This window comes from Alexandromys fortis, unplaced genomic scaffold (assembly GCF_014885135.2).
Source record: "Alexandromys fortis isolate MF-2015 unplaced genomic scaffold, M_Fortis_MF-2015_v1.1 scaffold_29, whole genome shotgun sequence".
Lineage (NCBI taxonomy): Eukaryota > Metazoa > Chordata > Mammalia > Rodentia > Cricetidae > Alexandromys > Alexandromys fortis.
Window position 1 is genome coordinate 12,831,080 of NW_026067891.1, and position 13,453 is coordinate 12,844,532.

General features: G+C 50.9%; 1 protein-coding gene across 1 annotated transcript in view; it reads right to left on the reverse strand.

Annotated features, from left to right (window-relative positions):
• The window catches only part of LOC126498116 (uncharacterized), a 93,849-nt gene that overhangs the window by 47,258 nt on the left and 33,138 nt on the right, over positions 1-13,453 (reverse strand). Inside the window, 9 exon segments of the mRNA XM_050136458.1 lie at positions 1,817-2,002; positions 4,505-4,640; positions 7,161-7,237; positions 7,239-7,294; positions 7,297-7,330; positions 7,653-7,734; positions 10,607-10,775; positions 10,847-10,935; positions 11,694-11,864. Coding sequence (XP_049992415.1) covers positions 1,817-2,002; positions 4,505-4,640; positions 7,161-7,237; positions 7,239-7,294; positions 7,297-7,330; positions 7,653-7,734; positions 10,607-10,775; positions 10,847-10,935; positions 11,694-11,864 — 1,000 coding nt within the window.

The window sequence follows — 13,453 nt, forward strand, 5'->3', positions numbered from 1 at the left end:
GTCTTCATCCAAATGAGGATTTTATGAGGACAACAGGAGGGTCACGGTCAGACACGGAGAGTGTGAACTACTCTGCTGCCCTTGGGAAAGCCACGGAGTGCAGACAGCTTCTTCCTGAGCATCTCTGCAGGGAGCGCGGTGGTGCTGGTCCTACAGTTCTAAGTCAGTGGATCCCTCTGCAAGTCTGAGCTCAGGGACGGAGAGACATGTCTGAAATTGCTACATTTGGGGCAGTATGTAACCCAGCAAGAGGAAGCACACAGTTATCAATTATTCACTCAGCAACCACTCAGCGGCTACGGAAGCCAATGATACCGCTGCTGGTTGATTTCATGTCTTCCTGTCTGTACTGATGGAGAAATCCGACTGTCTGCCCCCAGGTCTCATCCGTGATCGTTCAGTCTATATAAGGAAATATGGTTTTTCTTGGAACCAAGATAGCAGAAAAGGAAGCGGCTAGGGAGGAAAATGTGTGTGGAAAAACCCATTTGTTCTTTTATGAATCCAGGGCTGGAACACAGCTAGGCAATCACTCTCCCGTGGAGCTGCCTCCCAGCCAAGGCACAGCTCCGAGCAGAGCAGACAGCAAAAGAACAGTAATGGAGGCCTCTCCAGTCCCTGCTGCTGGCCAGATGTTGTCAGCTGGGATTTGAGTCTAAGCAGAGCCAGACCTTATTTTTCTTTTCTTATAAACAGCAGAAATCCAGGCTTTGTCTAAAACCTCCCAATTCTTAAGGTAAGCAGGCCATAAAAACACACGTGTGCCCTTGTTTTGCTGGAGCATCACTCCACAGTCTCGGGTGAGGAACCCAGAAAAGCCACTGGGAACCACCCGTGCAGGTCTTTGGCTTGGCATTTACTATTTCCCCTCAGATGGTACTGGCCAGCATCGGAGAAATCACTGATAGCCCCCCAGACGTAGGGGGAGCAAAGCCCTGGACCCTGCTCAGTCCCCACTGCCTGCTTAGCTTCATCTTCCTTCCTAGTTCATTCTGTGTGCACACAGTAGGTGCTCAATAAATGTTTGTTGGAGATTGTGGTGATTCCCCTCTCCCCACGAGAGGGTCAGGAGAAAGAGGCTAAGGCAGCCTTGTAAACATGTGGTATGTAAGTACTTAGGGGAGATTACCAATTATATCCTGCACTGTGGCCACTGTGCAAAAGGGATGTGCTGCCCACCTCACAGGAAGGGACCTGAGGCCCAAGGACACAAACTTGTAATGACATGCAGGCAGTGTGAGCCTTGGATGTATTGCTAAGACTTTGCAAATCGAAGACCATGGGCCGTAGCCCACTGTCCAAGCAGTCTGTTCAGTTTGTTAGATTTTAAAAGGGTTTTAATTTTTATCTATTTTTAAATTTTATTTGGATGCAGGGTCTCACCATACAGTCCTGGCTGGTCTGGAATTTGGCCAAGTGAGCCGCCAACTCCAGAGGTCTCCCTGACTCTGCCTTCTGCTATCTGTAATTTCAATCACGTGTCTGTATTATGACTGCTGGTGCCTGTGGACCCTCAGCCATAGGGGGCCGAAGGCTGCCTTTGACTGCCTGTGCCCTGAGTTAATGGAGCCTCGCTGCAGCCTCTGGCCAGCCATGAGGTCCTCAGGGTCAACCACAAACCTCTACCTCCCAACCATCCTTCCCACCCACCAGCTTCTGGAACTTCTGGGCTAAGGAAGCTGAGTCCCCTCCCCACACTGTGGTCTGCACTAATATGCCTGGCGTCTACAAGAAATCAGCACTCAAGGAGGCCCATGGTTACAGGCCAAACAGAGAGGGAAAGGGGGACCCAAGGCCTCCCAACTGCAAGGGGCACCTTCTTTGTGTGCTGGTAGGCTGCCGTGAGGCTGAGTTCCCCTTGGAGGCTCTCCAAGCAGCGCAGGACCTTCCTGTCCTGACTGTTCTCCACATGTACCTCACTGGGCACAGCTGTACTCCAGGCTGACTCAAGCTCTCTCCTGCTGTGGAAGAGGCCTGGCATCCAGGTTGTCACCATGGAAACCTGCAAGGAAGCCAGGTGGATGAGCAGAGTTTTTGAACCTGTTAATTACCCTTTATTCACTTTGCTACTTGGTGAACTCCTATTCATCCTTCAAAGCCCCTCCAGCCAAGACCATCTGTGCATGGCCTCCAGTGGAGGGAGGTGCGTGGGCTGGTTCTTCCTTATAGGACCCTAAAGAAAAATCCTTTCTATAACTCTGAACCAAGCAATACAACTCCCTCCCTCCTCTTTGATTTAGGGTGGGACTATTATCTCACTGGGCCACCATTTTTTTATTGATTTTATTGAGCTATACATTTTTCTCTGCTCCCCTCCTTTCCTCTCCCCTCCCCTTCAACCCTCTCCTATGGTCCCCATGCTCCCAATTTACTCAGGAGATCTTGTCTTTTTCTACTTCCCATGTAGATTAGATCCATGTATGTCTATGTCTCTTTTAGGGTCTCATTGTTGTCTAGGAATGGGAAAAGATCTTCTCCAATCCCACATCAGACAGAGGACTGATCACCAAAATATACAAAGAACTCAAGAAATTGGTCATCAAAAAAACAAATAACCCAATTAAAAAAAAAATGGAGTACAGACCTAAACAGAAAACTCTCAACAGAGGAATCTAAAATGGCTAAAAGACACTTAAGGAAATGTTCAACGTCCTTAGTCATCAGAGAAATGCAAATCAAAACTCTGAGATTCCATCTCACACCTGTAAGCATGGCCACCATTCTTAGCAGACACCATCTCCGCATCCAAGGGGCACATTCTGGGAAGTAGTTTTTGTTCCCTGGATCACCCTGTAGTCTCCAGAACCTGGAGGAGCTGGGTGTTACTCTGGCTTGTATTGGAGCTGGAGGAGGCCCCTGACCATGGCCCTCCCCCAGCCCAAGCCTCAGTGTCCTCTACCCTAGAGCCATGGTTCCTGTCACACACAATCTTGAGGTCAAATTTGGTAGGGCCATGCTGACCCTCCAGCTAAATGCCAGACCCTGGGATGGGGCTTTACTAACTTCCCCATCTTGGCTTCTCCAACCAGCTGCTCAGGCGGAAACCACAGTGTCATTTATCCCCCTTCCTTAAAATCCACCCACTGCCACTAGGGAGCAGCCCCAGCCTCCTGGGAAGCTGGGTTCCTCTAAGTTACCTTCCCCACCAGCTAGTGGCCCATAGGAGCCAGCTGCCACCTCCTCTTCACAGTCCCGCCCTGGCCATCCCTGATACCCAGTCACCTCCTCACAGTGCCTGAGCTCATCAGGAATAACTCACTCACCCCTGCTGTCTACTCACTCACCCCTGCTGTCTACTCACTCACCCCTGCTGTCTACTCACTCACCCCTGCTGTCTTCCCAGTGCTGCCCCAGAGGGGACTTCAGCGCCCCAGAGGGGACTGTGTTGCCCACAAAGGCTGAAGTGGGCTAGATTCTCCCTGGTCCTGCATTGCTCCAGAGAGGGCTTGGAGCAGAACTGTCTGGGGCACACTCTAAGTGACAACACGGTACAGGTGGAGAAAAACCCTTCACTGAAGTCACTGAGTACTGCCAGCTGTGCCCTCAAAGCTGTCACTCTGGGGCCATCTGACCACTTTCTCCCCTCAGAAGCTGCTAAGCAGAAACACAGGAACTGGATTCTCTTTATGGAGTCTTTATTCAGATGACATACTCTTGGTGACAGTTCTGAGAACTCTGGCTGAGTCCTGTCCCTGTGTCTGTGGGGTGACATCAGCCACAGGCCTCCCATTTTCCCTGTGCAGAGGAGGGCAAGGGCGGGGAGCACAGCTCCCGGTTGAGTGTCAACAGGGGCAGGCAGCAGGACACGGGGCTTGTCTGGGTTACAAGAGGCCCTTGTTCCAGGCCTGTATGTACATACACAAACACACACGCTTATGCACACACACAAATACACAAATCTCTGTGCATGCACAGATAGACACACATACACAGCATGTACACAAATATGCACAAATACTGTCCTTGGGCTTCTGTTTCTGTGATAAAATGTCATGGCCCAAAACAGCTTGGGGAAGAGTTTGTTTCATCTTTTGAGTCTCTTATGGGCCACACCCCATCACTGAGGGAAGTCAGGGCAGGAACTCAAGGCATGAACCCTGGAGATGGGAACTGGAGTAGGAGGCTTGGAGGAATGCTGCTTGCTGGCTTGCTCCTCGTGGCTTGCTCTGCCTGCTTTCTTATATCACTCAGGGCCACCTTCCCAAGGGTAGCATCACTCACAGTGGGCTAGGACCTCCCCCACCAATCACTAATTACAAAAATGAATGATGGACTCGCCTCTAGCAATCTGATGGAGGCATTTTCTCAATTAAGTTTAATTTGTGTAAAGTTGACAAAAAAACCCCAGCACAATAAATGTACCAAGCTGTGTGCACACATGCATATGCACTAGCAAAGACATGCGCACACGTGCACACACATGAGACGACCTGTATTGCTTATCCAGAGATAGGTGGTGGCTCAGTGTACACCAGGATCTTGGCTTTCCTATCATGGCTCTGGCCCATGGCTCTGGATCCTGCAGGTCATGCTGATCTTTGAGGGTCCAGGCCTTGGCCACCGTCAGCTCTGAGACAGCCTGGAACGTGACCCAGTGTGGCCAGTAGAGCCGAGGAGCTGCAGACACTGTGAGCCATGGGCTCCAAGTTCAAGGCTCCTGCAAAGGCACAGAGAGAAGCTGGTGTGGGGGGCAAGAAGGGAGTGATTGGCAGGCACCAAGAGGCCACCCTTCCCAGTCTCATCACAGCTGTGTACTGGGGTTCCTGGGATTAGGCACCAGAATTCCTTTTACGGAGTGAAATGAATGTGAGTTTTGGCAGGAACCTGGACCAGTGCATGCACACCTGTCTAAACTCGCTCAACGTCACCCTGGGCATCACTGTGTTCCCTTCTAGATAATGAAGCATAGATCACAATGCTCGGGAGAGGGAACGCCATCTACTAAGCCTGTGAACCTTTTACATTGCTGTAGGACCCTGTCATCTCCAAAGTTCATGTCTGAGAACTGTAACTGGTTAACAAACAGACAAAGCGCTAAGTGTGGAGTGTTTATGAGGGTGCTATGGCCTGTCGAGGACAGACGATGACCTTGGGCTGAGAGCTGTAGTTAAGATGAGGCCATCCTGGAGGTGGCCCTTAGATCAATATGACTGGCATACCTATGAAAAGAAGGGATGGTGGGCCCAGAGACACACAGAGAATGACAAGTGACAACAACAAGGAGATTGTCATCAAACAGCTGCAAGCCAAGGAACAAGCATTGGCGGCCTCATCCAGAATCCATGAAAAAGCAGGGAAGTGCTCTCAGGGTTCCAACAGAGCAGGAATCTGATGACGCTTTGAGATGTATGACCTTCAGGTCTACAAAAGGCTTTCTGGTTTTGGTTTTGGTTTGGTTTGGTTTTTTGAGACAGGGTTTCTCTGTAGCTTTGGAGCCTGTCCTGGAACTAGCTCTTGTAGACCAGGCTAACCTCACACTCAGATCCACCTGCCTCTGCCTCTCGAGTGCTGGGATTAAAGGTGTACACCACCATCGCCCAGCTGGGCTTTCTGTTTTTTAAGCCCTCCTGTTAGTGACCATTTGCTATAGCAGCCATTTGGGACAGGTGCACCTGCCTGGAAGTTAATGGAAGGTGTGTTCCATCTGAACAAAGGAGCACATAGAAAGATTACAAAGGTACCAGACACAGGGGCCATGACCCAGACAAGCGGCAGGAGTTCCTAAGGGGACAGCAGAGGGGACCGAGGCAATGGCGCCAGGAAGACTCTTCAAGGAAACTCTCCGAGGTAACTAAAGCCCATAAGCATTCAGACATGCCTGGCCATTGGAGAGAATTCTGGTAAAGTTGCTAAAAGCCCTGGGAATAATTAGAAGGAAGAAAACAGAAAACTTATCAAACATGAAAAGAGGTGATTGTAACTATTACCTACACACCTCTGCCAGGAAGACATGTACACAGCCCCACTACATAAACACGGAGTGGTAGCAAACACAGCTCTTTCTGGAGGATGAGAAGAAGTGGATATCTGGAGAAGGGCCCTTGTGAGAATCGGAATCTCATATTCTTAGTAAGGCATCTACCAAGAATGCCTACTGAGGCATCATGGCAGTCAGGCTGTATTGTTTTTGAGGTGTATCTAAAAAAAAAGCTGAGATAATTCACACCAATTGTAGCGCGGAGATGTAGCGCGCACCATGGCGCTGTCATGTCAGGGGCACGGAGCCTGGGCACCATTTGCTGTTCCACGTCAAACTTGACAGACAACTTGTGCGCAACTTGACAGACAACTTGTGCGCATGCGCGCGCGAGCCCCCCCACCCCACCCCAGCGCGGGGAGTCTTTCGATCTGGCCATCCGATCTAGCCAATCATAATTTAGCACGATCACTCCATTCTGGCCTGAGCCATTGGGTTGATGACACGTCAGGGCTTTGTCTGGCACCGTATATATTCTTCTGCCTCACGGGGACGGGGTCTTTTGCCTCTTTACAACCTCAAGTGTAAGTGCTCCAATAAAGTGTGTTCTGAGAAGAATCCTGTTGGGGTCGTCTCTTCTGCTGGCGGGAGCGGTGTGCTGCAACCAATTACTCTCGGGAGCAAGACTTGGGGTCGGAAGAAAGGCAGAGGGCTCCTTCTATAAGTTTACTACTGAAAACTTCACTTTGAGGGCCTGGGGATGGAAGCTCAGTTGGTAGTGTGCTTGCTCATCTGCAGCCTTGTATAAAATTAAGGCGTGGTTGTGTACACCTGTAATCCCAGCCCTTGGGGAGCAGAGGCAGGAGGATCAGAAGTTCAGGGTCATCCTCAGTTATATGAGAAGTTTGAGGCCAGACTGACTGGCCTATGTAAGACTTCAGCTCAAAAAGAAGGAGGAGGATGGAGGAGGAGGAGAAGGAAGAAGAAGGAGAAGAAGAGGAAGAAGCAAAGAGGTCTGAGGGATTCAGAGAAATGGGGGGAGGGGTGTAGGGGAAGATGACAAGGGGACACATTAGGTAGCTTTGTGTCACAGGATGTACGAAAGGTTTGCCTTGAGTGAGGCCAGCACACAGATGAAAAGGTGTTCCAGGTAGAAGGTGCAGTCTAGGAGAAGCCTGGAGATCAAAATTAGAAGCCATTAGCTAAGGAGGCCCCCGAGTTGGCTCTCAGCTTCCGTCTCGACAGGGTGGCCCTGGCTGTGTCCTTCCAGTGCAAGCCTACCAGGAAGGGCAGCTGCCCATTGAATAGCTTCAGTTTGAGGGTACGTGCTGCTTTTGACGCAGGGCTGCCGGAGGCTCAAGTGATGCATCGTGAGAGGCAGCCCACCCGCCTCTCTGGGGCTTGCAGTACAAGCTGGAGAAAGCACTCACAGCACCCCATCAGTTCCCATTCCAAATCCAGAGCACCCCTGACTCTCCCCTCCAGTTGGGGCTCACAGGTTAGACCTGCCCTCCCCTCCCTCCCCCCGGCGCTTTACCTCTAAGTAGGCGCTGAGGAAGTTTAAAGCAAGTCTCGGCTAAGCACATGCTATCCCTGGCAAAGGCCCACACGGAGGACATGAGTAAGGTGCGTCTCCAAGCCTGATGTCTGCAAACATCTCTGCAACTAGAGTCCAGAGGGTCATGTCTTGCACCCCCATACTTCCTAGGCTGGGTCTGCTCTGGTGGCAGCTCACCTCCAGGAAGTAATTGCGAAGTGCTGGTCCTGAGTCAGGCTGATCTGTGCAGGAGTCTCCTGTCGCCGTGGCTGGCCTCCAACTGCCAGCATAGGCGCTCCAGGCCCTGTTTGTGCTGCAGCTGGACCTGGCTTACCCCATAGCCCAGAGCCCTCCGCCCCTCCCCAAGATGTTAGATGGCCTTTCAGCAAAGGGTGCTGGGACCCATACCAGTGTTGTCTTCAAGAATGGTGAGTTGTTGGGTGCACACACCTTTAATACCAGCACTCTGGAGGTAGTGGCAGGAGGATCTCTGTGAGTTTGAGGCCAGCCTGGTCTACATAGGGAGTTCTAGAACAGCCAGGACTACATAGAGAGACCATGTCTTGAAAGGAAGGAAGGAAAGGAGGAAGGAAGGGAGAAAGGGAGGAAGGAAGGAAAAGAAGAAAGGGGGATAAAGGAGAGAGGAAGGAAGGAGGGAGGAAAGGCAGGGAGAGGAAGGGAAGGAAGGAAGAAAGACAGGAAAGGAAAGGAAAGTGCAGCAGTGAGCAATCTCAGGTGCTGAGCCATGTGAATTTTCAGGATCAAAGTCAGGTTTTTATACTTCTATGATGAGCGCTTTACTGACCCAGCCATCTCTCCAGTCTACATTTGCCTCTCCACACCATGCATTGTCCTGAGGGACAGGAGCGGCTTGGTATACTGCTACACACCAGGTACCTAGGAATAAACAAGCCTAAAGTCATGAGTCTCACACTCTCATCAGAACCATGGGACAACAGTCAATGGGAGAAGGCAGCTTTAAGAAGGGAAGGCAGGGGCTGGAGAGATGGCTTGGTGGTTAAGAGAGCCTGCTGCTCAACTCTAAGGACCAGAATCCTAGCAGCCTCATCAGGTAGCTCACCAAAACCTGTAACTCCAGCTCCGAGGGACCTGATGTCCTCTTCTGGAGTTCTTGAGTATCTGCACATACATACACTCACACATGTGTGAACACGTGTATGCGCATGCACACACATAACAAAATAGAAAACAACAGGCTAGGGGACAGGCTCAGCAGTTAAGAGCAAGTGCTTGCTGACCCTAGTTCAGTTCTCAGCACCCAAGTCTGGTGGCTCACAACCAACTGCAGCTCCAGGGGATCTGAACCCCCCCTTCTGGCCTGTGCAGGTACTGCACTCGCATGCACAAACACGCACACAGGCACATGTAATTAAAAATAGGGGCTGGAGTATGGCTCAGAGGTTAAGGACACTGGCTTCCCTTCCATAGGACCCAGGTTTGATTCCCAGGGGATCCAATGTCCTCTTCTGGCTTCCTTGGGCACTGCATGCAATGGTACACAGGCATACATGAAGGCAAAACACCCATACACATAAATATCAAGTTGTTGTTGGTGGTGGTGCACACATTTTAATCCCAGCACTCCGGAGGCAGAGGCGGGTGGATCTCTGTGAGTTCAAGGCCAACCTGGTCTACAGAATGAGTTCCATGGCAGTCAGGACTATTACTCAGAAAAACCCTGTCTTGGAAAAATAAATCTCTCTTAGAGGAGAAGGAAGGGGAAGAGGAGGAGGAGGAGGAGGAGGAGGAGGAGGAGGAGGAGGAGGAGGAGAAGAAGAAGAAGAAGAAGAAGAAGAAGAAGAAGAAGAAGAAGAAGAAGAAGAAGAAGAAGGTGGTGGTGGTGGTGGTGGTGGTGGTGAAGGTAAATTAATATAGATGATCTGTCAACGTGGTTCAGTGGAAAAGCATTTACCCAGCATGTAAGAGGCCCTGATTTCACACAATTCCAAGACTTCACACAAACAAATAACAGTCCCCCCCCCAGACAGATGCACCATCCCTGTCCCCCTTTCGTTTGCCCTTCCAGCTGCTCTGCTAACCTTCTGTCACCGTCACCCTCTCCCCGTCTTCTGCCTAGGACCTTGGTACTTAACACCCCCTTTGCCCAGAACACAATTCTTTGGGGATAAAGTCACCTTACATTTTAATTTTCAGAGGAAACATTCCTTGACCAGAGACGTCTTCCTGCCAGTGCTACCCAAACAAGCTTGCCTGTGTTCAGCTCTCCCACCTCACCCAGGCAAGTATATTTTCCATGATTTCAGTTTTCTGTTGTATGTTACCTATGCCAGTCAACAAGGTGGCAAGCACGGGTGCTGTTTCCCTATGGCTCTCTGCTCCAGGCTGGGTACACATAGGGATTTCATAAAGGCAACCCAGCAAAGAGTCTAGAACTCTGTGACCATGTGCTGACTCACCCTTCCAAAGATGAAGGTAAGCTTTGAAATCCTCAGTTCTCTGCCTAGGCATAAACTTTATGACTGATGGTCGGGAGCTGTGTGCAGTGGAATTCTTGGACCAGCTTCAACTCATGGGTGTCCTTGGGGCCATTCTCCATCCTCAGCCTCTGGTGGGGACTGCACTCATGGGCAGTCTGACCTGTTTGGGTCAGCCCAGAGCCCTGCCTCCTTCTACCTGGCATTTCTGCCAAGCTCTGAGGAGCGGTGAGTTCCAGCCTGATTCAGGGCTTCAGACACCCTAAGCAAGCATGTCATCAGGCCACCGCCGCCCCCATTAGCTTTTGGAGACAGGGTCTCATGCAGTAAGTTGACCACTGACTGGTTATGTGGTCAAGGATGATCCTGTACTCCTGATTCTCCTGTCTCCATCTCCTAAGTGCCAGGCTTACAAGCATGTGGCACCATGGTTTATTAAACGCTAGGGATGGAACCTAGTCCATGCAGCTGGGCAAGCACTCTACCAACTGAGTTAAATCCTTAGCCCCTTAATGCAGCTTTCAAAATGACAGGTGAGCAACCCTCCAATGCACTGTGAGCAACCCTCAATGTACTGTGTTGTTTCTAATTAACAGCTGTGTCTGATCCACGGCAGGGCCAACAGAATGGCAGCCGGATGGCAGAGGCGGCATCTTAGCCCCCCAGGTCACAGTGCATGGTGCATTCCTCCCCCACCCGAGTACTGTACCCAGGAGGCCATACTTGATCCTCAGGGTGTCGCTTCCCACAGAGCCATGCTGCTCCAGCAGGCCCTGTATGTGGAGCTCTGTCACACTGGGAACTTGCAGCTGGACACCCAGGATGGCCGACTGCAGCCCAGCCTCTTCCTTCTTCTCCAGCAACACTGTGGGGCAGTTGGGAACAGGCATGGGTGGTTGTCTCCCAGCACACTCCCCACCTTGGGGGCTCAGAGACCCCACCCCTGCTTCTCCTGTGCCTCAGGGGCATTGACACAGACTGTAATCTCCACCATCTGGGGCAACTGTGTCACCTTGGCAGGTCTGCTAAGTGGAAAGAAGCAATACCGAGTGGGAAGGAGAGAGAGTGACATCTCAGGCGACTGGGCATGTCTAGAAAGTAAGCTTTCTAGAACTTTCAGCCCTGCAAGTCTATCACACAGACAAAGTACACGGAGCTAAGCCATACTACAGGACCCCAACATGCCTATGCTAGGCAATTCACAGTTACTGCTCCAAGTTCCTCCAGCCCAGGCCCCAGGAATCTTCCAGAATACCACAAGGAGCACAGCCAAGGGCTAAGCTGCCTCTAGCACCAGGGCCAGCACCTCTCTCATCCATCCTATGTTCAGACAGCATCCTGGAGCTGGGGATTTAGCTCAGTTGGTTGGGTGCCTGCCTAGCATTCAGTTAGGTGTGGTGCTCCACACTGAAACCTGGGTGCAGTGGTGCACATCTGTAATCCTAGAGACAGGAGGGTCAGAAGTTCCAGGTCATCCTCAGCTGCCCAATGAATCTGCAGTCAACCTGGGGATGATAGACTATCACAAAACAAACCTACATCTAAATGTGCTTCTCACCGTGTGTTAGAGTCAAAACAGTACCAAAGCTATTGTCTTAGAAAGCTGCCATTTTAGGGTACCTAGGGTGGGCTTAAGGGGAAGGAGGTCAGTGGGCAAGTGGGTGGGAGCGCACAGGAGCCAGTACCCCTTAGATGGACATCAGTGCGAAGGAGGCTGAGTTGGTGGGGGTCACACAGGGATACTGGGCCGTCCATCTCCAACCTGACCACAGAACAGGGTTACGTGAGCTCATCATTTAGCATGCGCCTCAGAGATGCAGAGATGGACAGCCTGCTGCCCAACTGCCGCGGGATGTTCCCATCAAGGACTATAGGTCTGCCTGCTGTCTCCAGCTTTGCCTCCACCTGGGCCTCAAACTGCTGGATCTTCTTGTCTGTCTCTGTCACTCTGGACCTGAAAAAGTCCCAGCATCACCTGAGGGGCAAGCATGTCCAGTAGTCCTGTTTCTGACCCTGTGATCTTGGACCAGATTGGGGTAGTTGCAGAGCTTAACTGATGACCTACTTTGATCTTGACCTCATTTTAAGATAGGGTCTTGGGTAGCCCAGGTTGGCCTCAAACTCTTTATGTAGCTGAGAATGACCTTGAACCTCTGAGTTCTGGGATCACCATGCCAGTGTGTGTGGTATGGGGATCAAGTTCATATCAGTCAAGCACTCTACATCTGAGCCTCATTCCCAGACCTTGGCCTGGGTTTTACAACCCTGGATTGTTTGAAATAGGTTCCCTACTCCGTAGTCAGGGGGAAGCAGGAGGGACTCCTCTGTTCTGCCCTCACCTCACCTCGTTACAGGACAGACAGCTGCCCAGGCAGTGCCTAGAATCTGAGCACTTTTGTGACGTCTGGCCGCCCTGTCCTCCATCCCAGTCTTGAAGCCTGGGTCACTGTAGTATCCTCCTCCTACCCCCACTGGCCTCTTTAAGATGTCAAGGTCAGGGTACAGCCAGGAGCCAGGACTCTGTAGCGAGGGCTGTGGCAGGAACGCAAGGGCCACCCTTGAAGCTTGCTGGGGAATTACAGACAATTGGGACCATTAACTTCAGTGGCAGATGCCAAGCTGAAGGATGGCCCTGCAGCAGAGTGTGCAGGAATTGCAAGCAGAGACAGGTGTGGCGGTGCACACTGCAGTCCCAGAGGATTGCAAACTCGATAATATCCTGGGCTACAGAGTGAGTATGAGAAGAGATTGCTCGGTGGTTAGAGAACTTGCTGCCCTTTCAAAGGACCTGGGTTTGGCTCCAGCATCCACACGAGTGGCTAACAACTGCCTGTCACCCCAGTTTTAGGGGATCTGATACCTTCTTCTAGTCTCCAAGGGGACCAGCCATGAACATTGTACATATACATACAATACACTCAGGCCTACACACATACACATAAAATAATAAACCATTTTTTTTTAAAAAAGAAGAAGAGTAGAAGGGAAAATGATAGAGAGGGGAAAGGGAGGACGGAGAGGAGAGGAAGAGGAGGATGAAGGAGAGGAGGAGGAAGATGGAGGTGAGGAGGAGGAAGATGAAGTAGTGCAGACATAGTAATACAGGCCTGTAGTCCTAGTGCTAAAGAAGGGGGGACAAGAGGATCACAAGTTCTAGGTTAGCCTGGGCTACACAATAAGACCTGTTTCAAAAGGCAAACAAGTAAGAAACAACATGGCTTATGTGTATGTGTGCGTGCATGTGAATACATGTGTGTGTTTACACAAGCATACACACACTCCCTTTTTACAATTGTAGTGATAGGAGTGGCGAGGCTGCATCCCCGGCACCCGGCCGCCCACATGGCTAGCTTATGCCCAAAATAATTACACGGAAACTGTATTCTTTTAAACACTGCCTGGCCCGTTATCTGTAGCCTCTTATTGGCTAGCTCTTACATATGAATCTAACCCATTTCTAATAATCTGTGTAGCCCACGAGCTCGCTTACCAGGAAAGATCTTAACCTGCGTCTGTCTGGAGTGGGAGAATCATGGCGACTCC